This window comes from Callospermophilus lateralis, chromosome 7, assembly GCF_048772815.1.
Source record: "Callospermophilus lateralis isolate mCalLat2 chromosome 7, mCalLat2.hap1, whole genome shotgun sequence".
NCBI classification, from domain to species: Eukaryota; Metazoa; Chordata; class Mammalia; order Rodentia; family Sciuridae; genus Callospermophilus; species Callospermophilus lateralis.
The window spans coordinates 124,885,945-124,909,557 of record NC_135311.1 but is presented as its reverse complement, the minus strand read 5'-3'; the positions used below and the strand labels follow the sequence as shown (position 1 = coordinate 124,909,557).

The 23,613-nt window shown below is 52.1% G+C and overlaps 2 protein-coding genes across 2 annotated transcripts; both read left to right on the top strand.

The window, feature by feature from the left end:
• Nucleotides 1-671: 671 nt before the first annotated feature.
• Nucleotides 672-11,395, top strand: Tmem222 (transmembrane protein 222). The gene is made up of 6 exons (XM_076860967.2): nt 672-877; nt 5,361-5,445; nt 6,738-6,769; nt 8,612-8,708; nt 8,804-8,934; nt 10,449-11,395. Exons 1-6 carry the CDS (start codon nt 684-686, stop codon nt 10,534-10,536), a joined length of 627 nt encoding a protein of 208 aa, XP_076717082.1. The 5' UTR covers nt 672-683; the 3' UTR covers nt 10,537-11,395.
• On the top strand, nt 11,073-23,591 carry Sytl1 (synaptotagmin like 1). The gene is given in 17 exon segments (XM_076862627.1): nt 11,073-11,153; nt 14,947-15,047; nt 17,035-17,120; nt 17,123-17,261; nt 18,402-18,550; nt 18,764-18,836; nt 18,915-18,960; nt 19,628-19,697; nt 19,953-20,053; nt 20,208-20,321; nt 20,542-20,714; nt 21,020-21,116; nt 21,447-21,605; nt 21,929-22,007; nt 22,104-22,203; nt 22,976-23,181; nt 23,368-23,591. Coding segments are annotated over 17 exon segments (1,914 nt in total). The 3' UTR covers nt 23,508-23,591.
• Nucleotides 23,592-23,613: the final 22 nt, after the last annotated feature.

Genomic DNA, 23,613 nt, shown 5'->3' with positions numbered 1-23,613 from the left:
GCTTGTGGTTCACTCCAGCCAGGATGATATTCACACTCTGCTGCACACAGTGCTCCTCCAGGCCTTCCTTTCTTACATGGCTGCATCCATCCCCCTCTCCTGTGCCACCTGGCAAACATCAAGGCTCAGCTCAAATATCTTCAGGCAGATGTCCCCTGCTCACACACAGACACACACAAGATTACAGTCAGGCCTTCCTTTATACTACCATTACCTCGTGAGAAGCCACAGAACGAAAAGGCCAAGGGAGATATAAAGACAGGTTTGAGTCGTGGTCCCTCACCTCACCTCGAGAGCCACAGTTTCTCATTTGTACAATAAGAAAAATACCTAAATTTGCATGTCTAGTCAGTTTATGGGAATAAGAAACAATGTCAAGTGCTTGGCACCTTAGAAGTGCTGCTATAGAAAGCCAGCACCACACCTGTCAGGTGCCCTCAGTGCACTGAACTAGAGAGATCTCGTCGCAGGTGTGCGCGCTAAACTGCCAGCTGCCTGAGGGCAGCATGGACGCACAGGTTCAGCCGCGACTTGGCCCGAGGGGGCGAGGCTGGCCGGGCCTAGAGGGACGCGGCTCCAATTCCCGGGGGGAAGGCCTAGAGGCGCGGACCCCACCTCCGGGAAGTGACGCCACAGGGACTAGCCGCGCCGAGCAGGGCCGGCCGGAGCGGGACGGGCACAGCATGGCGGAAGCGGAAGGGAGTTCTCCGCTCCTGTTGCCGCCGCCACCGCCCCCTCCAGGGATGGCGGAAGTGGAGGTGCAGACGGCGGCCCAGACGGACATGAAGCAGTACCACTGCTCCAGCGGCGTCACCATGGACGTGGAGCGGAGCCGCTTCCCCTACTGCGTGGTATGGACGCCCATCCCGGTGCTCACGTGAGTCTCCTTCTGCGTCCGCCTAGGGTGAGAGAGAGCCGGAGCCCTTGCGGTGTCCTCCGGCGGCGGGTCTCCCTGCCCCCGATAGGCGGCAAGCCCTCGCCCTCGCCCTGGGATGGCCCGCGTCCCTCACTCAGTCGCCAGAATCCTGCCACCCGCGCCCCGCCTTTTTTCGCTGACAATTGGGACATGCTACCTGTCCTGGTTGCACCCGGGCTAGTCTGGGAGAAAAACAAGTGTAGGTAGACGGAAAAGGCCAGGGGGCTGGAGGCTGCAGGCGTACCGAACAGGGGCCCCTAACTTGGTCCGAGGAGATGTCTTCATTCATTCTCGAGTTTATTCATTCATTGAGCAAATGCTTATTGATCACTTGCAGTATACAAGACATCCCGCTGCGTCTGGAAGCAACAGTAGGAGTCTGGCAGGGGCCATACCTCTCCTGGGAGGTCTACGTGGGAAGGGCCACCAGAGGTCTGGGAGACCAACCCTGTGTCTTACACACCATCTCAGTCGCAAAGCAGGTGCAGGTCCCAGAGTGTCTGCCTCCTATAGGAAGCTTCTGTTTATAGCCTTTGTCAGGGGAAAGGCAGGTGCACAACTGCTGCTTGCTACCCTCATACTTCAACTGGTAACAGTAACCACTCCTCCAAGTGCCAGTTTGCCAAGCCTTTTCACTCCCATTTTCCTTAAATTTCATAGCCACTTTTTTAAAAATTTTGTTCTAAATTTTTTTAGTTGTCTATGGACCTTTGTTTTATTCATTTATATGCAGTGCTGAGAATCGAACCCAGTGACTCACACATACTAGGCAAGCACTCTGCTACTGAGCCACAGCCCCAGCCCCTTCACAGACACTTTCTAAGGTAGGAATTATCTTCTTCCATGGTAAAGCTGAGCTTCTAGCATAGTCTTGGTTAGATGCCTACCCCAGCAAGCAAAGACTTTCAAAACTCAGTTTTCTGACTGTGTAACTTGTTATCTTTTAGCTGTACCTTATCTCCTTTAATACAGTGCAATAGATTTATTCCCCCTATCAGAAATAGCCAAGTGGAGTTCCAGAGAGGAAGCATTTGTTGCTTACATGCTACATCCTAAAGTGTTCTCAACATTTATATTAAAATACTTAAATTGTTTTGTTTTCAAACGCTTGTGCATTTAAGAACATCCAAATTTTTTATACCAAATTTAAAAATACGTTTTTAAAGAACATGTGTTCATTAATTCAATCGATATTACACATTTGCTAAGTGACTGTTATATGCCTAGATAGTTCTAGGTGTTAAGAATATACAATGGTGAATAAAGCAGATGCAGTGCTTGTTCTTGTAGAGTGTCAGTCCTGGTGGAAGGAGTAGACTGTAAACTAACTACAGAACTTCTGATAGTGGTTAGTGCTATGAAGAAAATAAAACATTAATGTGAAAGTAACTGGATGGGGTATTTAGGGAACCTACTGGTTTTGTTAAAGCCTGTCATATTATCCTATTTTCTCTCAATTTTTCTCATTCTTCAAAAACCGTTTGTGCATGGTCTTCTGCAGGCACCATGATCCTCAGTCATCTGGGCCAGAAGCTGTTCGCATGCCAGTTGTATTCAGGTCTATCTGCAGGTGTTCATAACTCCAAGATGAGTAAGATAATCATGGGCCCATCAAAGGACTTGTGCTCTTTTTAGAGGACTCCCCTACAGTCAAAGAGAAAGAGAAACTAACATGTGTAATACATTGTAGTTTTGTTGATAAGAGTGCAGAGCTAGATTTGGCACAGGGAACTATCATCTGTCTTTGTCTTACATCAGAATTGAACACCACTTTTTTTTTTTTTTTTTAAATATTTGGTGGGTTTTTGTTTTTGTTTTGCAGTACCGGGGATCAAATCCACAAAACTTTACACATGCTATGCAAACATTCTACCGCTGAATACATCCTCAGTCCTCCACTCTTTTTTTCCTAATTGGCACATAGTATTGCACATATTTATGGGATATAGGATGACACTTCAATACCTGTTTAAAATATGTAATGATCATGTCATAGTAATTGGCATATCCATCGACCTCAGACATGTATCGTTTCTTTATGTTGAGAATATTTAAAATCCTGTCTATTAGCTATTTTGAAATATATAAATTGTTGTGAACTAAAATTACTATACTTAACTATAGAATATTAGAAGTTATTCCTCCAGTCCAAATGTACCCTCTTCACATTTTTTTTCCCCTTGGCAGGGTTGGAGATTGAACTCAGGGCCTCATATACGCTAGGCAAACACTGAGTTATATCCCTGACCCTTTTTATTTTTTATTTTAAGGTAGAGTCTAAGTTGCTGAGGATCTTCTAAGTTGACAAGACTGTCCTTGAACTTGTGACCCTTGCCCTCCTGAGTAGCTGGGGTTACACCGCTTCATCTGGCTCCCGCTACACTCTGTATTTTTTCTTTCCTGGTGATTGAACCTGTGGCTCTTTACCACTGAGCCACATCCCTTTTCATTTTTTATTTTGAGACAGGGCCTGCCTCACCAAGTTACTGAGTCTGTCCTTGAACTTGTGGTCCTCCTTTTACACTTTTAAATGCCAGGTATTTGTTCATTATTTAGTCAGATATTATTGAGTCGCAATTATGTGCCAGGCACTGTCCTTGAGGGTACTACAGTAAACAGGGCAAAAATCCTTCTTCTAATGGAGCTTAAGTTTTAGTGGAGAGACAGTCAATGTCCAAGTAATCAAGATAATTTCAGGTAGTTGTGCATGGATGTTGTAAAGAAGACAAATCAGAGTAATGGATTTTGGATGTGTGTGACTACTGTAGAAGGCATAATTCAGGAAGACCTCCAGAGTCTTAAAACTCTACTCAATCTTCCTTTTTAAAGAGAGCTTGAATCCATCTGCTGCTCACCACCCACCTCCCATACTTTGGTTAGGGTCACCATGATCTTTGGTTGGAATTACAGCAATAGCCTCAGGAATGGCCTCCTTCCTACCCTCTTTGCCTATCCCCTCCCATTCTTCAGGCACAGGCCACACTTACTGCTTTGGAGATTTCTGCCATTAGATATCCCATCCTTTCACAGGTCAAGGTTAAAAGTCATCTCTGCTGACTCTGCCCCAACCTCAGTTCCAAGTAATTACTTCCCTGAGCTGCATCTCTACAGGTTTTGCCTCCATCTCCCTAGCAGGGTGCTTTGTGCTCATGCTTAGGAAGCCTTGAGACCAGGACCTGGCTGCTGGCCCTGTGAAACCTGCTGCAGCTGGATCATTGTCTCCAGCACTCAGGCCTTGTAGGGCCATGGTTCTCAGGCTACAGACCTATCTGGAGTTCCTGTGTGTTACATATTAAGATCCATTTGAGATTTGCTTTTTTAAAAATGCCTATGGCAGCTGTGCATGGTAGCTCATGCCTGAATTCCTGAATATTCTGGAGATTTGAAGCAGAGGATTGCTTCAGTCCAGGAGTTGGAGGTGTCTGGCCAACACAACAAGACTCCGTCTCAAGAAAAAATGAACTGGGTTAAGCCAGGATGGTGGCACACACCTGTAATCCCAGCTACTCGGGACATTGAGGCAGGAAAATCACACACAAGTTTAAGATCAGTCTGGGCAATTTAGCAAGACCTTGGCTCAAAAAAAAATAAATAAGTAAGTAAAAAGGGCTGGGGAATGTAATGAGGTGGCTCAGTGGTAAAGAGCCAGGTAGAGCGCTTACCTGGTATGCACCAGGCCCTGGGTTCACTCTCCAACACCATTAAAAAAAAAAAAAAGTGAAAAAAACACTGTAGAATTTTGGTTCCTGGAATACACCATGTTTTGTCCTGATCTCTGTCCTTGCACATTAGTTCATCAACATTTGGATTATTTCCACTAATTTTTCTGTCAAGTTTATGGAGATAATTATATGCAATAAAAGGTATACATTTTAAGAGTATAAGTAATGAGGTTTGGTTTTTGTTTTTGTTTATTGCGTTACTGGGGATGGAACCTAGGACCGTGCACATCCTAGGCATGTACTCTACACTGAGCTATAGCCCTGAGTTCAGTGAGTTTTAACAGATGTTTTTGGCTATTTTAAATAAAGGTGCTATGAAGATTCCGTTCATGGCCTAGGTAGACACAAGCACTCACTTCTGTTGGGTGTATACTCCGAAGTGGACCTGCTAAAGCATAGGGTGCAGTGTCCAACTGTTTTTCAAAGTGATAGAAACTATTTACGCTCCTCTAGAGATGAGTGAGGTTGCTCTTCACCCTCACTGGCATTCTGTTATTGTGCTTTTGGTTGTAGCCTGTGGTGAGGGTGCGGGGCCATCCCATTGTGCTATTGATTCAGTTACCCCTCTTTTGGGCCCCCCTGCACCTCTAGACCACCCTCATAGGCACTCATCACATGACACTATATTCACATGTTCTCACTGGATAAAGTATCCCCAGCATCTCTCTGACTGGTTGAAAACCCCCTAAGCTCTGTCCCTTTCCTGTCCTTTTTCCTCATAGGTGGTTTTTCCCCATCATTGGCCACATGGGCATCTGCACATCCACAGGAGTCATTCGGGACTTTGCTGGCCCCTATTTTGTCTCGGTGAGTTCCCATTCTGTCCTTCCTTGGAGGGTCCCAAGGCTTGCATGGAAGGTTGGTCTGTCCTGCCTGGAGTCAGGCTTCCTATATCCCCAAACCCAGGAAGATGCAGGTGACATGCAGCCCTGTCCCTAAGCCCTCACCAGTATCACCTTTCCCCTTCTCTTACCTCTAAGACAGGCCAGAAGGGCAATGTGGCCAGAAGGAACTTAACCCTTAAATAACTGGCCCATTCCTTTGTCCCTGCCCCTGGGGTTCTAAGCCATGGGTAAGGGTAGAGGCAAGAGTAGAGTCAGACCATCTGGGAACCACATCTCTGGGCCTTCAGAAGATGGGAGCCAAGGTGGGGAGACAGGGGAGGCTGACATGGTTCCTGAGGTCAGTCTTCTAGAAAATCAGCTGTGCTCTATTCCCTGGGGTCTGTTCCCTGGGAATGGGCAAAGACTGGTCCACTGGCTAGCTCCACATGAGCATGCAGCATCTGCTTGTATCTAGGTCGGAGATAGGAATGAAGGAGATGTTGGTAGCATCAGCCATATAGTTGCCATGACTTATTTTTGTGTGTGATGATCCTGGGGATTGAACCCAGGGTGCTCTACCACTGAGCTACATCCCCAGCCCTTTTTATTTTTTATTTTGAGACAGGGTCTTGCTAAGTTGCCCAGGCTGGCCTTGAACTTGTGATCCTCCTGCCTCAGCCTCCCCAGTCACTAGGATTACAGGTGTGCGCCACAACATCTTAATACAACAAGGCCAACCCCTTTGCACTTAAAAATACTTTCACTGTCATATATTTTTATAATTCTGATTCTGAACCCATACTCTGTCCCTGCATAATTCCTCTATGCTAGGTTTTATATGGTGAGCCTAGGACTTTGTTAGCATCTCCCTGTTGGAAGCCTCTCTAGGCCCAGCAGCCCCCATTCTACTGTGAATGCATGACGCTGCCATGCATTCACAGGCATAGAGTTGGCTCCGTGAAAGCCATCATTATTGGGTCAGGAGCACAGAGGACTAGTGTTTACACCATGAAGGAAACCTCCAGCCCATGACCAAAGATCAGAAAGATGCCAGAGAATGCAAGAATTCCTTAGGTATTCCACTGCCTTCTTCCCACAGAAGAGCCACTATTGGCACTTTAGAAATCATGTCAGCCCCTTAGCAAGCCTGCACTCCACTTTTGCCCACCCCTGCTAACACCCTATTCTAAGTCACTGCACTTCAGCCATAGACCCAGGTTTGTATATAACCTGGATGTAGGTTCCCCACTGATCTCTGCTCTTGTCCCTCAACAGGAAGACAACATGGCCTTTGGAAAGCCTGCCAAGTAAGTGATGAACACCTGTGTGACTGGCCTAGGGCAGGTTGCTTCTGCCCAGAGCAGCAGGCCAGGTCCTCTGGGGTATAGCAGGAGGACCAAGTGTGGAAGGGAGGGACAGCCAGGGTCAACCAGGGCATAGCAGCCCTGTATCAAATACCGATTATGCCAGTCCCTGGCTGGGCCTTTACCTGTAGACCATCTAAGCCTTGCCTCAGCTCTCCAAGGTTGTGCTTTCAATTCTATGACAAAGGGTGAAGAAAGGGAAGGGACATGGTCAAGATCACAGAAGAAGTGGCAGAACCAGGTTCACAGCCAGATCTGTCTCCCTCTGTGTCCTGGACACAATTCCTGCCCCTTGGGAGCAAACAGGCCATTTAAGGTATAAGGAAGGCATTGTTTGGATACTGCTGTTAAGTTCTGCTTGGAGGGATTAAAAACAGTTCAGATCCTTAGGGAGAGAAACTGGTTTAGTTGAGGGTTTTAGGTCTTCATTTCTTTCATCTTGGGTGCTTGCAACAGCTCCAGGCCTAGTGATAATGCCTCGGTCCTCAGTATCCTCAAAATAACAGCAGATACCCAAGGCTGCCCAGGAGGTAGGCACAAAGCAGAGGCAATTTGGAGGAGACTGGAGCCAAGCTCTCCAACCCTGACTCTGGTTTCCTCAGGCAGGTGGAAATATGGTCCAGGAGTCTCTGGGCTAGTGTTTGCTGCGAGGCTGCTTTTTGAAGACTGTTTGTTTGTTATTGTTTTATTTTTTCAAAGACAGTCTTTAAGGGCTTCCTTTTCCCATAGGAGCTCCCAAATGCCACCATGGCACTATGTATAGGCTCCTCCACAAGCCATACAAGGGGAGACATGGGGAGAATGCTTGCTTATGGATAAACTCCTCATTGTGACATCCAAGTCCCTGCATGACATGGCCCCTGTTGCATCTCCTGCCTCACCTGCCAGCATTCCATCACCCCATTTCTCTTTCTGAATCTTTGAGTAGTGCTTAGTCACTTAGTTTTTGGGACACACTGCAGTTTTCTGCCTCTCACTTTGATCAAACCCTCCCCTTAGTCTACAGGGCCTTGTCTCCCTTTTCTGTGTTTGCTGACTTCTCTTCCATTAGACTAGACTCAGATGTCACCTCCAGAAAACCATATCACACCCCCTCTCTTCATCCATTAGGTTGCCATGACAAAATACCATTTAGTGGGTGGCAAACCACAGAAATATATTTCTCACATCTCTGAAGGCTGGGAAAGCTAAGGTCAAGGTACTGGTAGATCGAGTGCCTGGTGAGGGCCCGCAGCACCTTCTTGCTATATTCTCACATGGTGGAAGGGGCAAGGTTCTCTCTCAGGCCACTCTCATACAGGCGTTAACCCCATTCATGGGAACTATACCCCCATGACCTCAAAGGCCTCACCTCCTAATATTTTCACATTGGGGGTTAGGATTTCTTTTTTTTTTTTTTTTTTTTTTAATATTTGTTTTTTAGTTTTCGGCGGACACAACATCTTTGTTTGTATGTGGTGCTGAGGATCGAACCCAGGCCGCACACATGCCAGGCCAGCGCACTACCGCTTGAGCCACATCCCCAGCCCGGGGTTAGGATTTCAACATGTCAGTGGTGTGGGTGGGGCAAACATCCAAACCATAGTACCCCTCAACTGAGCTGGCTTCATGTCCTCCCAGGATCCACTGTGGTACATGGCACCTCACCCTGTTATTATCTGCTGCATGACTCTTGCCTAGATCTGGCCTCAGCACCCAGCACAGAGCAGGTCGCAAGGAACATCACTACAGCTGAGAGGCCTCAAGGGGGCCTATCCAGTGCCAAGAACCTCCTCTCTTCCTCAGGTACTGGAAGTTGGACCCTGCTCAGGTTTATGCTAGTGGGCCCAATGCCTGGGACACAGCTGTGCATGACGCCTCTGAGGAGTACAAGCATCGCATGGTAGGTGGCTGGGACAGCAAGCACTCCTGAGATGGGGACCAGGGTGGGAAGTTTACCCTAGCTTATCCTGACCCCAATCCTTCCTATACTTGCAGCACAATCTCTGCTGTGACAACTGCCATTCACATGTCGCATTGGCCCTGAACTTGATGCGCTACAACAATAGCACAAACTGGAACATGGTGACCCTCTGCTTCTTCTGCCTGCTTTATGGGAAGTATGTCAGGTGAGCTGCCCTCCCACCTGTACATTCCCCTGGGCTGCTCTCCAGAGGATCCCAGTGAGGCTGTGTCTGGAGTCCTTCAGTCAGCAGGGACAGTTGGAGCAGATGCCGATTGGAGCCGTGAAGGTTTCAGAATGACTAGCTGAGTTCCTGGTGGAAAAGGAGGTTACTGTGCCAAAATGCAGCTCCACCTTGGTCCCCAGCCTGGTTGTCGCTTGCTATGAGGCCTTGGGTAGCTGCCTCGGCCTCTGCACTGCAGTTGGTATTGCTAAGATGGTAGTAATGATTCTGGCTCCTCAGGGAGGATGTAAGTCTAAGAGACCTATGCTCAGGCAAAGAAAGTAGATCTTCATGGGATGGTTTGGTGACTACTCCACAGGATTCCTTCCTGTAACTCCCTGTGAGAGGCAGGGTTTTGAGCAGTGAACCCAGTGGTAGCTTGGGTGGATCTTTGAAGTCACAGTCTTCTGACCTATGAGGTCCAAGGCATTCATTGCCAGCTCTTAGTAAAAATAGGGCTCAGAGAGGTTGAGTGAGTTGCCCATAGTCCCACAGCAAAGCCCACACTTGAGCTAATCTGGGCCCCTCCTCCAAGCTTTCCTGTTAGCTGTGCTTATCGTTAAGAGCTTTTGGTTGGGGGCTGGGGTTGTGGCTCAGTGGCAGAGTGCTTGCCTCACACCTGTGAGGCACTGGGTTTGATCTTTAGCACCACATAAAAATAAATAAATAAAATAAAGATATTGTGTCCATGTATAACTAAAAAAAAAAAAAAAAAATTGGTTGGGTGTACTGGTGCACTCCTGTAGTGCCAATACCTCAGGAGGCTGAGGCAGGAGGATTGAAAGTTTGAGGCTAGTGTCAGCAACTTCACAAGACCCTGCTTCAAAAAATAAAAATGGCTGGGGATATGGCTCAGTGGTAGAGCTCTTGCCTAGCATATTCAAGCTCTAGGTTCAATCCCTAGTACCACCAGGGAAAAAAAGTTTCTTGGAAAGAAGACTCTCCAGGGTCTTCATTTTCCAGCCTGGAAGGTATTTAAGGGTGCCATGAGAAGAACATAACTGTGGTCACAGAGAGATTGAGGCAGAACCAGAGCTGACTCCCAGCCCTCGGCTCCAGCCATAGCACTGTGCCAACACTCACCAATCCCCTGCCCCCAGGGAGCCCCATCATGAAGGCCACAGCAGAGGCCTCTCATGGCTTTCACACCCAAATTTAAATTCCTGGTCTCCTTGCCGGTGCCCTCTTCTCAGAGATAAGTATTATGGGTGGAGCCAGTGAGACCCAGAGGCAGCACACCCCCCTTTTCCAGCAGAGTCTGATCTCCACCCGGATCTGGTGGTCCTCCACAGTGGGCACTAGCCAGGTTCCATTCCTTAATTGAGTTTGGGAATGGGGAGTAGTTCCAGGGAGTCCTTAGGGGTGGCAGTGCTGTCAGGGTTGTAATTAGATGGGGCTCAGGGCCACATGCCTGTCATCTGCCCCTGCCCACCCTTGCTCTTCTCCCTCTCTGTCAGCATCGGAGCCTTCGTGAAGACCTGGCTGCCCTTCGTCCTCCTCCTGGGCATCATCCTGACCGTCAGCCTGGTCTTCAACCTGCGGTGATAGCTGCCACACAGCCTCAAGCCCACCAGGCTTCCAAGGAAGAAGCCCCTTATGGTCCCAGATTCTTTCTCCTCACCCCCAAAGGCAGGGGTAGCCTGCTCTGTTGGACTTGGGGACTGGGAGGGTGGGATGAAGGGTCTGAGAATGAGTGTAGGGCAGGGCTCTCTGCTTGTATCTCACTAGCTACTCAGAAGCTCCCTGCCCCCTTCCCCTGGGCTTGTGACCCTGCCCTTGAAGCACCCTCTTATCCCCCTGTTGGGAAGACCCTGCCTGCTCTAGAGCTCCTTTTGCCACAGCCCAGTTCTCATTGTGGACAAGGACCCACCAGACAAGGCAGCACCCTGACCAGAGGTGGATTAGGAACCTGCCCTCTGCCCAGTAGCTCTGGTTCTGAGGTGGGATAGGGTGTACTACTACTCTGGAGCCTTCCCCTTTGGCCTCTAGAATGTTCCAGAAGGCTGGATAGGTCCTTCTTTTAGATATCTGCCAGAAGCTGCACTGGGATGCTGTGCCCATCTGCTGGTGCCCTCCAACCCATGCAGCCTCCTCTTCCCCCTTTCCAGGACCTCCCAGCAATTGGGCCCATCTCCCCTGCAGTTTGGGGCCTGACTGGTAAGGTGAGTGAAGCTGACATGTGCAGAGTGGCTCTGTATACCAGGTGATGTAGACCCACTCTTTGTCCCCTTGGGGCCAAAGTTAGTGCCGTCAGGTAGCAGGAGACAGGCTGTTTCCTCCCATCTGACTACAGCTCCCCACTTAAAGCTGTCAGAAAAGGCCCTGTGCTGCCACCTCACCCCACTGCTCCATGGGCTCCTTTGTGAGGGGCTCCCTAGCAGGATAATAAAAAGTTTTGAGTTGAGGTGGTACCTGTCCTTGTTTTCTCCCACTCTGCGGCCCCCTCACTCTTCACCTGGGTATATTCTTTGTGTCCTTGGTATCTCTACCCTTGGCAAGAGATCTAGTTGCCAGTGCCACAGCTAAGTCTGTGTTCAGTGCCTGGAGCTCACAGGGACATCAGCATCCCTCAGTGATCTCCAGGTTATGGGAATTGCCCACATTCCAGGACCATCATTCCAAGCTCTCTCCTGGAAGCAAGTGAGTATTGAAACCCCTCCCAGATTCTTTGTTGGGAAGAGCTTTGCAAAAGGATTGGTGTTAGAACTGAGCAGGATTTTCAGTGGGTAGACCAGAGCCCTAGGGCTACCCCTCAATCAGGAGTGCCCAGTTTGGAGTAAGCTAAGAGAATTGGCCAGCCATATCTATCTGTCAGATTGCTGGACTTCTTGTGCTGACCCCCATGTTCATGTCCCTAGCCTCTCCTTATTACCGCCCCCCAATCTCTTGCTGCTGCCCTTCAGCTTCTGTGCTCTCCACACACTGCAGCGCTCACCCAGCTTTGGTCCTTTACTTTCTGAAACCTGTTGAGAAAGCCCAGCTTAGAAACTGCCTTCAGAGCTGGGGGCATAGCTCAGTGGTAAAGCAGTTGTCCAGCATGTGTGAGGCCTGGGTTTCATCCCCAGTACCTCAAAAAAGCAAAATGAAACTGCCTCCTCAGCAGGCTGAGCTATGTCACTTCAGATGAACTAGTGAGAGAGTGGTTAGCATTTTGAGGGTCCTTTGTGCTAATCCAGAGGGCACCTTGAGGACAGGCATTAGCTGCTGGCCCCAAGGCCCTGGGTCAGTGACAACCAGCTCACTCCAGACCCAGCAGTATTGTGGTTCCAAGCCTGGATCTTGCACATTGGGGTCCATCTGAGAGTTGATTGGGAACAAGAAAAAAGATACTGAGGACACCATAGCACAATAGACAGGCTGTGCATGATGGTGTTCGCCTGTAACCTAGCGACTGAAGAAGCTAAGGCATGATCACAAGTTCAAGGCCCCGCTGGGCAACTTAGATCCTGCCTTAAAATTTAAAAAAGGGAGGGCTGGGGATGTGGCTCAAGCGGTAGCGCGCTCGCCTGGCATGCGTGCGGCCCGGGTTCGATCCTCAGCACCACATACAAACAAAGATGTTGTGTCTGCCGAAAACCAAAAAATAAATATTAAAATTCTCTCTCTTTCTCCCTCACTCTCTCTTAAAAAAAAATAAGTAAAATTTTAAAAAGGGTCTGGGGATGTGGCTCAGTGGTAACCCCTGGGTTTGATCCCCAGTACCAAAAACAAAAGAACAAGAAAAAATTTTAAGGCCTGCTCCATTCAGCCCAGCAAAAACTAGAATTTGCCTTGGGGAGACAGGATGTAAACGGGAGCCATAAAAGTCATCACAGGCACTGCTGGAGGCATAGCTCAGTGGTAGAGTGCCTGCCTGGCACGTGTGAGGCCTGGGGTTCCATCCCAGCACCACACATGAACACACACACACAAACCAGTTAATGAGAGCTTTCTACATGCTAGGCCTTGAAATGAAGTACTGTGTGTGTTCTCACAGCAGCCCTATAGGATGGGTGCTGTCATCACCATTTTATAGATGAAAAAAACAAGCACAGAAAAGTAAAGGGACATGGTCAAGGTTTTGGAGGTAGAAAGAGGAACCATGGTTCAAACCCAGCAGCCTGGCTCTAGAACTTCCCCACCCCGCAAACCACCCCAAAGGTACATTAGCTAGAGCCCAAGGAGTGAAAGTGGGGAGAGGCTGTTTCTCTGGAGGGCGAGTGCTGTGACTAAATAGAGGGAAGAGTAGGAGTTGGAATTGGAAGCACTCCTCACAAAAGTCCTGTAAGATGGCTGTTCTTGTCCTCTACAATGAAAGCAAGGCTGGCGGTAGAGCCCAGATCTGCTGGCATCTAGGACACTGTCTCTTCCTTGGGGCATTGTCTGGAGACCAGCCAGAGGGCAGAGATAGTCATGGGGGGTCAGGGATGGCTGCCAAGACTTTATCAGCTAGGCAGGGAACACAAAAGGACCAGAGGTGTTGGAAGAACAGGAAGAAGAATATAAGGTTCTAAGGGTATGTGTGACAAAGAACAGAGCCAGATTTACCATGGTAATCCTGAGGGTCACGCTGAGAGGGGTTGGACAGCCCACAATGGAGGGCAGTCTATCTTGGAAGGCAGGGAGATTTCCGTCAGCAAAAGTGCCAAAGGAGGCTGGACTGGTGATGGCTACTGGCACCTTCCAAACCTAAGGAATGACAAAAGTATGTTCAGAAAGGACCTCTGACAGTTGGGCAATAAAGGGGTGGAAGGCCAGGTGGGGCTGCATGGAGACCAGAGGAGGAGGCTCCCAGAAAAGGCTGAGGAGGGGGGTGGGGTTGTGGCTCAGTGGTGGAGTGTTTGCCTAGCACATGTGAGGCACTGGGTTTGATCTTCAGCATCACATAAAAATAAAGATATTGTGTCCATCTACAACTAAATGTGTGTGTGTGTGTTTGTGTATGTATATATATATATGTGTGTACATATTTTTTTTTCTTTTTTTTTTTTTTCTAAAGAAAAAGAAAAGACTGAGCAGGGGCTGAGGCCAGGACAGCAGGAAGAAAGACAGAGACTAGCCAGGAGGGGACAGTGCCTGGAATGACAGGGGCAGCCTCTGGTGACGAAGGAGACCTGGGGGCCAGGGTGATCCTGAGGGTGGTGGGAGCCACTTACAGGAATGGGAACTTGGAAGGGGGCTTCAGATGAGGAGGTCAAGCTAGGCATGGTGGTGAATACCTGTAATCCCAGCAGCTCAGGAGGCTGAAACAGGAGGATCATGAGTTCAAAGCCAGCCTCAGCAACTTAGTGAGGCCCTAAGCAACTTAGCGAGACCCTGTCTCTAAATAAAATATGAAAAAGGGCTGGGGATGTAGCTCAGTGGTTAAGTGCCCCTAGGTTCAAACCCTGCTACCAAAACAACAAAAAAACATAAGAGAGGTCATAGGCATCGGACTGTGTTGATGCCTGGCACCTACTACATGCCTGTTTGTACCAGACCCTTTAATTTCTCTTATAGTAGGCTCCTTGCATGCTGCTATCTAATTTGCATAGGAGGAAATTGCAGCTCAGAGAGGTTAAGAGACCTGCTGAAGATCACACAGTGGCAGAGCAGGGACTCTGCTAAAGATTGTCTAACTTCAAAGTCTGCAATCCTTCCATTACCTCTGATTCTTAGAAAAGTGGCTAACATTGCTTTCAAAGTAATTTCCAATCAGCTCCTCCGTGGGCAAGATAGGTTGCTACCCATTAGTAAGACAGGTGAGTCAACTCTGTTGGGGCCAGGGCCTCCTTGAGCTACCAGGCGAGTCTACCATGGAGCTGGGGCTAAGTCCCAGGCTTGGCAGGCCCACCAAACCGGCTCTGGGTTCTCAAACTCATGGCAGGCACACCCGGGAGCCAGTAGTCCAGGCCCGGTTTTGCACCAGGCCCTGCTTAGGTGTCTCCTCCTCCTCCCGCCACCCCTCTGGCTGGGGCAGCTGCTTGGCTGGGCTAGTCAGCCTTAGTCCCCGTACTGCTCTTCTGGTCCCTGAAACTCTGCTGCCAGAGGAGCCAGAGTCACCCAGGAAGGTGTCCTCCTGTGTTGGACCCCGACAGGTAACACCTCGGTGCCGGAGCCCTGCCAGTATCCTGAGGGGCAGGCACTGCCACCTGGTATCCTGGGCACCCTCTGGCACCTTGGGACCTTGAGGGTGGGGGAGGCAAGAGCAAGTCTGGGACTGGCCTGGCCAGGCAGATGGACCAATGGGTCTGTCCCATAGATTGAAACAGCAGGGAGGACCATGTATTTGATTTGACTCTGGAAGGAGAGGGGACTTCAGGAAAGAGGACAAAATGGGCTTGGATGCCCATGGCCCAGCCCAGCAAACCTGTGGGACAAGGGCAGACTCAGTTCTGCTAAATATCTCCCTCCTTCACACTCAGACACACACCTGGTGGCTCTGGGCCACCCGAGTACACATAACACAGCTGGGTCTTGAAGACAGCACAGGAGGAAATGCAGAGTGCACACACCCACACAGCACTGTCACCCAGAAAGTCACTGAACACACCAGACAATCTAGTCAGCCATGTAGTATCACTCGGCAACGTGACACACAGACACACACATAGACCCCACAGCACACAGACTTGGCCACCACGCCAGACCGCACAGCTCCACAGTGAGACACAAAGATGGAAGGGCTCATGAGCAGCAGCCAACAGCTTGGGTACAGTAAAAGTTCAGGAAAACTGTCACTACTGAGGACACAGATATGCAGAAACCCCAGGCTCCCCAGGTGGGCATCAAGCGGAGAGTGGAGAGCGTTGCTCCACTTGGACACTGACTCACTTGGGAGGGGACAGGGTGCAGGAGGTGTCGGGCACAAGCCAGGACCTGCCTCTGAGCCGCCCTCTTCACATCTCAGCCCCACCTGGAGCCCTGGCATGGAATGGGTGGGGAGGAGAGGAGAAACCGCCCTGTGGGTTCAGGCCATGACCGTGACTGAGTCTTGGGCCCCTTGCCATGTCCACATGCCCCTCAGCTAGGCAAATGTTTTCCTTCCGGAGTCACAGTGGTGCCTGGGCATGAGCTGCTTTGCCAGCCTAGGCCTCTGGCCAGATCCTGGGGTGGGAGTTGGGGGAGCCATGAGGCCCAAACAGAGGGGCCCAGGGACTCTGGACAAAAGGGCAGGGCTAGCAGCAGGGGCATCCCTGGGATGATGGCCTCAGTGGGAGTGGGTATTGTGGTTACCTCGCGGGGAGGAAGTTAGGGGTGTAGGCTGGGGAGGAGGTTGCCTCAGACAGGAAGGCCAAATGGGCCAGGGCAGGGTGGAGGTGAAGGCTGGGGGAGCAGACCCAGGTTGGGAGGTTCCCCAAGCAGGGGGATAAGCAGGTGTGTATACCTGCATCTGTGTGTGTATGTGTGTGTATAAGTGCACACATGCATTCCTAAGTGGGCAGGTGTATTTTTACATTTAATTAGCAAACACTTATCAGCTGCCTGTTGTATGCAAAGTACTGGCTTTGAGGGGCATGGTCTGTCCCTAGCTTCAAGGAACTCACAGCATAGTTAGATGGGTGATGTGTGTGGACAAAAGTCCATGGGATTTTGTGGACATCCAAGGTCATGTGTTCGTTCCCGGACTCATTCTTGTATAGATGAACCCGTCTGGGTGGGCCCCAGTCTCCATCTGTGTGCACATGCTGTATGCAAGGTTAGGAATGTGTGTTGCACAGTTCTCAGGCACAGGTGTGTGTCTGTGTCTACACAAGTCCCTTCATGGGGGAATAGGTGTGTGTGTGCCTGTAGTTATCAGTTATCAATGTGTATGTGTGACTAGAGGTCTGTGCCCACATGGATCAGTGTGTGTGTGTGACCTCTGTGGTTCTCTACCTCTAGAGGTATGTACATGTGTCTCCACACACTCCTTTGAGTGTGTCTGCTTTCATGGCCATGAACACACCTCAAGTCACCTTGACCCCAGCCTTCCTGGGATTATACATGCTGCCTGGGCATATATTTGGAGAGAAAAGGGCAGTTAGTTCCAGGATGCACTATGGATTTGGAAAGAGGTTGATCTTAACCTTGGTCTGCCCCTAGGAAGCCACGTGAGCCCAGCTGGGGTGCAGCCACAGCCGATGCCCCAGTGGGCCACCCTTCTCAGGAGAGGCTTCAGGCTCTACCCTCTCTCCCATGGCGCATGGACCAGAGCCTGAAGCCGAGGGACTTTTGGACCTCAGCTTCCTGACAGAGGAGGAACAGGAGACCATTGCTGAAGTCCTCAAACGAGATGCCCACCTGCGCCAGCTGGAGGAGGGGCGGGTCAGGTGAGGCAGGGGCAGCCACCAGCCAGGAGGAAGGGGCCTCAGGCACTTAGAGGCTCTCATAGCCCACACTCTGCTCCCTACCTGCATGCTGCCATCAGATGTCTAAGCCACTCTTTGTGTTGCCCTTTGGTTCCCTCTGTCCTTGGCCAGCTCAGGGATCATCACCTCTCCCAGAGTAGCTTAACCAGCCCCCTCACCAGCCTTCCTGCCTCCAGAAGTGCCTCTTCCAGCCACCCACTTTGAGCTGAAGCTCCTATCCTTAATAACCTCTTGCAAACGCCCCTGGCCCCTAACACCTCCAGTCAAATACAATCTCCTAAGCATAGACCATGAGGCCTCTCCAATTGACCCTTGCCAGCCTCCCCCATCCCATCTTTCCCCATAAGTCCCACCCGACACAAATGCACAGTATCCTCTGCAGAAGTGCAGGTGTTCCTCAGATCCTGACAACACCCTGCTTCTCCGAGTCTAAGCTATGTGGCTTCTTCAGAAGAGCACAGTGGCAGAGGAGATGGGAGTGACAAGTGTTTGAGGAGAGATACTTCCTAGATATGTAACCTTGGGTAACTTACCTGACCCTGAGCACCAGTCTTCTCATCTGTAAAATGGGGCTATGGGGTCCTCTCTTAGAAAAAATATGCAAGTATGGTCCGCAGTAACCACTTAATGAATAACAGTTACTACCCTTCTCTACCCAGAGAACTCCAATTTGTCTTTTAAGAAGGAATTCAAGGGCTGGGGCTGGGGCTCAGTGGTAGCGCACTTGCCTGGCATGTGTGAGGCACTGGGTTTGATTTTCATCTCCACATATTAATAAACAAAATGAAGGTCTATCAACAACTAAAAAATATATATTAAAAAAAAAGAAGGAATTCAAATGTCACCTCTGCTGGGAAATCCTCCTGAGACAACTGGTCACAGAGAAGAGACTCTTCTTACATTTATCACTGCATCTACCTCACCATATTGTACTTGTCTAGTCTGAATTTGGTTTCCCCAGAGGCCTGAGCTCCTCCAGAGCAGGGGTCAAGTCTGATTTGCTATTGAGTCCCTGGTCCCTGGTAAAGAGCTGCTACAGAGTGGAAGGCAGAAAGGTTGGCTGGGTGAGGAGTGACATCCACGCCCTCTCCTATCCTCCAGCAAACTCCGGGCCTCACTGGCAGACCCTGGGCAGCTGAAGATCCTGACAGGTGACTGGTTCCAGGAAGCACGCTCGCAGCGGCACCACCATGCCCACTTCGGCTCTGACCTTGTCCGAGCCTCTATTCGCAGGAAGAAGAGCTCCAGGGGTGAGAGGGGGGTCCTGCCTTCTGCAGTCCAGGCTGTATGTGCACAGAGAGGGCCCTTGGGCTCCAGTCCAGATTTCCTCTAAAACTGTGTGTCTTTGGGTGGGCACTGCCCCTCCATGGCCTGTGGGAGGTGGGTGGGCATCTCAGAGGGCCTCTCTGTGGGTCATAGACTTTATGAGAATGGAGCTCACAGAACTTCTCACCTGGGCCCAGGAGAACAGGCTCTGGGCAGTGATGGGGAGGCTGAGGCTGCCGGGAAAGAGACTGAAGAGGAGCCAGAACTCAGGTGAGGAGGTGTCACAGAGAGGAGAAGTGACTGGTAGTTGCTCAATCCCTTCTGAAAACCACCTCTCCTTCCTCCTAGGCTCCCCATAGAACAGGTCCCTCCAGAGAGGCGCAGTGAGACACAGGTGAGCATGGAATGACTGAGCATTATAATAGTGCGCACTGCCTGAGAGGGGAGGCAAGTATGCTGGGGAAGAAGCCCCCAAGTCAGGAGACCTTGGACACACTCCTTTCCTGCTCTGGGTCTCAGCATCTTCCTTGCTAAAATGGTATGGACCGGCTATTAACAATGGGTGGCACAGCCAGGTCCAGTGGCACACACCTGTAATCTCAGAGACAGGAGGCTGAGGCAGGAAGATTGCAAGTTTGAGGCCAGTCTTAGCAACTTATCAAGGCTCTAAGCAATTTAGTGAGACACTGTCTCAAAATTTAAAAAGGGCTGGGGACTTAGGTCAGTGGTCAAGCTTCGATGAGTTCAATCCCCAGTACCAAAAAGAAGGAAGGAAGGTAGAAGGGACAAGACTGGGTGACTCTTGAGACTCAGATACTACTGCCCCCATCACCAGAACCTGGGAGCAGGCAGACCCATCCGGAGGGGCAGGCCCCAGGATGTGAGGGTGGGAAGTACCGGCCAGACTGGTCCTGCAGGGAGTTGCCAACCCTGCCTCCAGGGCTGCCCTAAATCTGAAGCTGGAGTGGCCAGGCTGGAGTCTCTGATATTTGACCCCTGTATGACCTTTGGCTCCTTCTTATTTAGTCCCCACTGTGACCTCTGCTGCTTGCTTTCTTCAGGGACCTGATGTCCCTTCACCATATGCCCCCTCAAAGGCGTCAGATCACCAGGAGGCCCAGGCCCAGGGAGGTAAGTGGGAGCCTGTGTTGAGGAGAACAGAGCTTATGGGGTTCAGAGGCAGCTCGTAGTGACCCCAATTACCAGGTTCACCTTCCACCCCGGCAGTCCCCCTCTGCGCTGGGACCCCTGTGGCCTCCTTGGGCGACCCCTGGGTAGCACTGGGAACAGCGTCTGCAGGTCACCGGGCTGTGAACCAATCCCTTCAGACCGTTTGCTCAGGGCGGGCAAGACAGGGGCTCACTCAGCAGCTGGTGCCTCACCCAGCCCCTGGCCGAGGGGGCGTGCAGGTGGACGCCGAGGAAACGGGCCTGGCGTGGAAGCCCTCGCCGCAGGCGGAGAAGGAGCCGCCGCCCCCGCCAGCTCAGGTAGGCGGGAGCGGCTCGCGGTTGTTCTCAAGACCCGGAGCGGACTCCGGGCTGGCAGTGCTCCTGCCCCGGGCAGCGAGCCGTCGGAGACCCCGCCCTGGCGAGGGAGGCTCGGGGAAGAAGGGGGCGCCCGGGTCACTTCATCCCTCTCCAGACCGAGATGGCATCCGAGATCCTGCAGAACGGGGAGGAGGATCCGGGGCGCGGCCCCTCACTCGACCGCATGCTCAGCAGCAGCTCCTCTGTATCCAGCCTCAGCTCCTCCACGGTGAGGGGGAGGACCTGGGGTGCCTCTCCCCCACTCATATCCCGAGCTAGCCCCTGCCTGACCCTCCCTCACCCCGGGACCTGACGCCCCAGCCCGTAGGCAAGCCACCCCGAGGTGACTTTCCCCTCTTCCCTCGCTTCCCGCTCCATGCCCCCTGTGAACCCCCTGCGCTGCCCCAGCCCCGACGCGGCCCGGTCGCTGACACTCACCCCTTCCACAGCTGAGCAGCAGCCAGATGAGCCTGTCGGGGGAGGTGGAGGCGGGCGCGGTGCAGGTGCAGGTGCGCGGCTCTGTGCACTTCGCGCTGCACTTCGAACCCGGTGCCTCCGAGCTGCGTGTGCACGTGATCCAATGTCAGGGCCTGGCTGCCGCCCGGCGCGGCCGCTCCGACCCGTGAGTGACGGGCCGCCCCAGGTGGGGAATGGGGCGGCGGGGTACCCCGGGCAGGGCCGGCGCTCCAAGGGGCCGCTCTCACAGCTCAGCCCACCATCAACTGTCCTTGGCCTCAGTTTCCGCAAATTCAAAACCGGAACGACAATTAGGGGGGAGGCATAAGGACTGAGATCATTTCTATAAATCAGCAAGAGGCCAGGCACACAAGTGCTGTGTCCCAGGTGGTGGCTGGGGAAGCCGCCAAAGCAGGGTAGAGGCCCTGGAGGGCCCTTGCTTACCTCTGGCTCTCGCCTCCCTTGCCCCAGCTACGTCAAAAGCTACCTCCTCCCAGATAAACAGAGCAAGCGCAAGACGGCGGTGAAGAAGAGGAATCTGAATCCGGTCTTCAACGAGACTCTCCGGGTGAGGCTGCCACGAGGGTGCCACTAATGAACAGGGTGCCCCTTCCTGCGGGCAGGATGGCAGGGCCTGCCAGTTTCCACCTTGCGGGTCTCTCCACTCCTCCATTCTGCGGGAGGAACGGCAGGGAAACCGCATTCCCCAGAGTGTCAGTCTGTGCTGGGCCTAGGGCTAGTCCAGATTCCCACAGTGCCCTCGGGGCTCCCCAGAGCTCCACCCTGTGTAAAGCATGGTAGATCCAGCTTAGTCAACACTCCAGCAACACCGGTGCCGATGCCGGTGCCGATGTCGGGCCGCCCGCGGGGCTCCACTAAAGCGCACTCCTGTCCCCAGTACTCCATCCCGCAGGCCGAGCTCTCGGGCCGCGTCCTGAGCCTGTCGGTGTGGCACCGCGAAAGCCTGGGTCGCAACATCTTCCTGGGCGAAGTCGAAGTGCCCTTGGACACGTGGAACTGGGACTCGGAGCCTACTTGGCTCCCCCTGCAACCCCGAGTAAGCCAGGCCTGCGCGGGGAGACCCGCGGCGCAGAGCTCCTGTTACCCCACGGACTACCCCCCTCCCGCCCCCGTCCGCTCAGCCCTGGCCTCATACAGAGCCTCCCTTCCAACAGACACCCTAACCGCCCCGGGCAGGGCAGGCGGGCCACGCCCCTTCGCAAGGGGGGGTCGGGTGTTTGCAACCCTCCAGCCCCTCATAGAAGCCCCGCCCCTATCGCCTGGGCCCCGGCTAACCCCACTCTCTCAGTGTCTGGAGACGTCACTCCTTCATCTCTTTCCCCTGGCCCCACTCCCCCACACCCCCTCTGACTCTTGCAGGTGCCCCCCTCTCCTGATGACCTTCCCAGCCGCGGGCTGCTCTCCCTATCCCTCAAGTACGTCCCTGCCGGCTCCGAGGGTGAGTGACCGCCCCAGGAGAGGCCAAGCTGGACCGGCCTGGGAGGCGGGAGATCCCTGAGCCAAGAGGAGGTGGCCTGAACCAGCCCTTCCGCAGGCGCGGGACTGCCTGAGAGCGGGGAGCTGCACTTCTGGGTGAAGGAAGCTCAGGACCTCATCCCGCTGCGCTCAGGATCCCTGGATACGTACATTCAATGGTGAGCGGCACTGCGACTTGGACCTCGCTGCTTCACTTTGGCTCCAACCTCGGATCAGCCTCTACCTTCAACCCTTGATCAGTCAGCCTCGGTTGTGATCACCGAGCAGGGGTGAAGGGGACGGCTGGAGCAAAGGCCAGGAAAGTTGAAGATACCTGAGGAGCTGCATTTCAGGGTGACTGTTGCCTTCAGAGCTGACTGGGGAGCTAAGCCGAGGCTACTGGGGCACCTCCATGGAGAACTTGGAAGGCCTCTCTGTGGGGCTTGGTCCTGAATTGTAGTTCAGTGGTTCTCAAAGTATTCTGGGGGATCTCTAGGGGCCTTCTAGGTGCTGTCCCACCTTCAGAGAGTGAAATGGAGGTAGGTTCATCAGATTCTGGGTCTCCCAGCTCATTCTATTTTTTTTTTTTCAATTGTTACAAGCAATATTTTATTTTGCAGAAAGGGCTCCAAGGTTTTGAAAAATTTCAAACTAATTTGGTGGGGGTGGTGGAGGGATCAACAGGGAGCCAGTGAAGGTCACTGAGCCAAGGAGTAGCAGAATTGCATTTCAGAGACCACTCTGGGATCCTGTGAACAGAAGTTATAAACTTAAAGGCAGGAGACCTGGTGCAAAGAAGGTCCCAGGGCAGCGCAGGCTTGAAGGGCAGGTCTCAAGCAGGAGCCAGGGGACATGGACATATGTGAAGGAGAATAGGTACAACTCCATGATTGGTTGTCTCTAAGGAGTGTGAGGGGTTGGTGACCTGATGCCAGCCCACTTCCCCCACAGCTCAGTGCTGCCTGATGACAGCCGGGCCAGCCGCCAGCGTACAAGGGTGGTTCGACGCAGCCTCAGTCCAGTATTCAACCACACCATGGTTTACGATGGCTTTGGGCCTGCTGACCTGCGCCAGGCCTGTGCTGAGCTTTCCCTCTGGGACCACGGGGCCCTGACTAATCGCCAGCTGGGGGGGACACGCCTCAGCCTGGGTACTGGTAAGTAGAGCAGGGCCCTAAGGGAAGCCAAATTGGGAAGCAGGGGCTCAATGCCTGGCCTTGGGCACTTCTCTGCCCTTTCCTGGTGACTAAGTACTTTGCATAATTTGGGACCAGGCAAGTGTTTCCTGGGACATGAGATGTCTAAGGTGACCATGCCTTTCACTCTTGCCTGGGAACATTTAGGTAGCAGCTATGGGCTCCAGGTACCCTGGATGGATTCCACACCTGAGGAGAAGCAGCTGTGGCAGACACTCCTGGAGCGGCCATGTGAATGGGTGGATGGCCTTCTACCCCTCAGAACCAACCTGGTCCCCAGGGCATAGCCCCATCAAATCCCTCTCTCTGGACTCCCCTCTCAGAGCCCACCCTTGGTTAGAGTCTATTAATAAAGTCTGTTCTAAGGACAATCGGGGCTGATGTCTGCTGGTG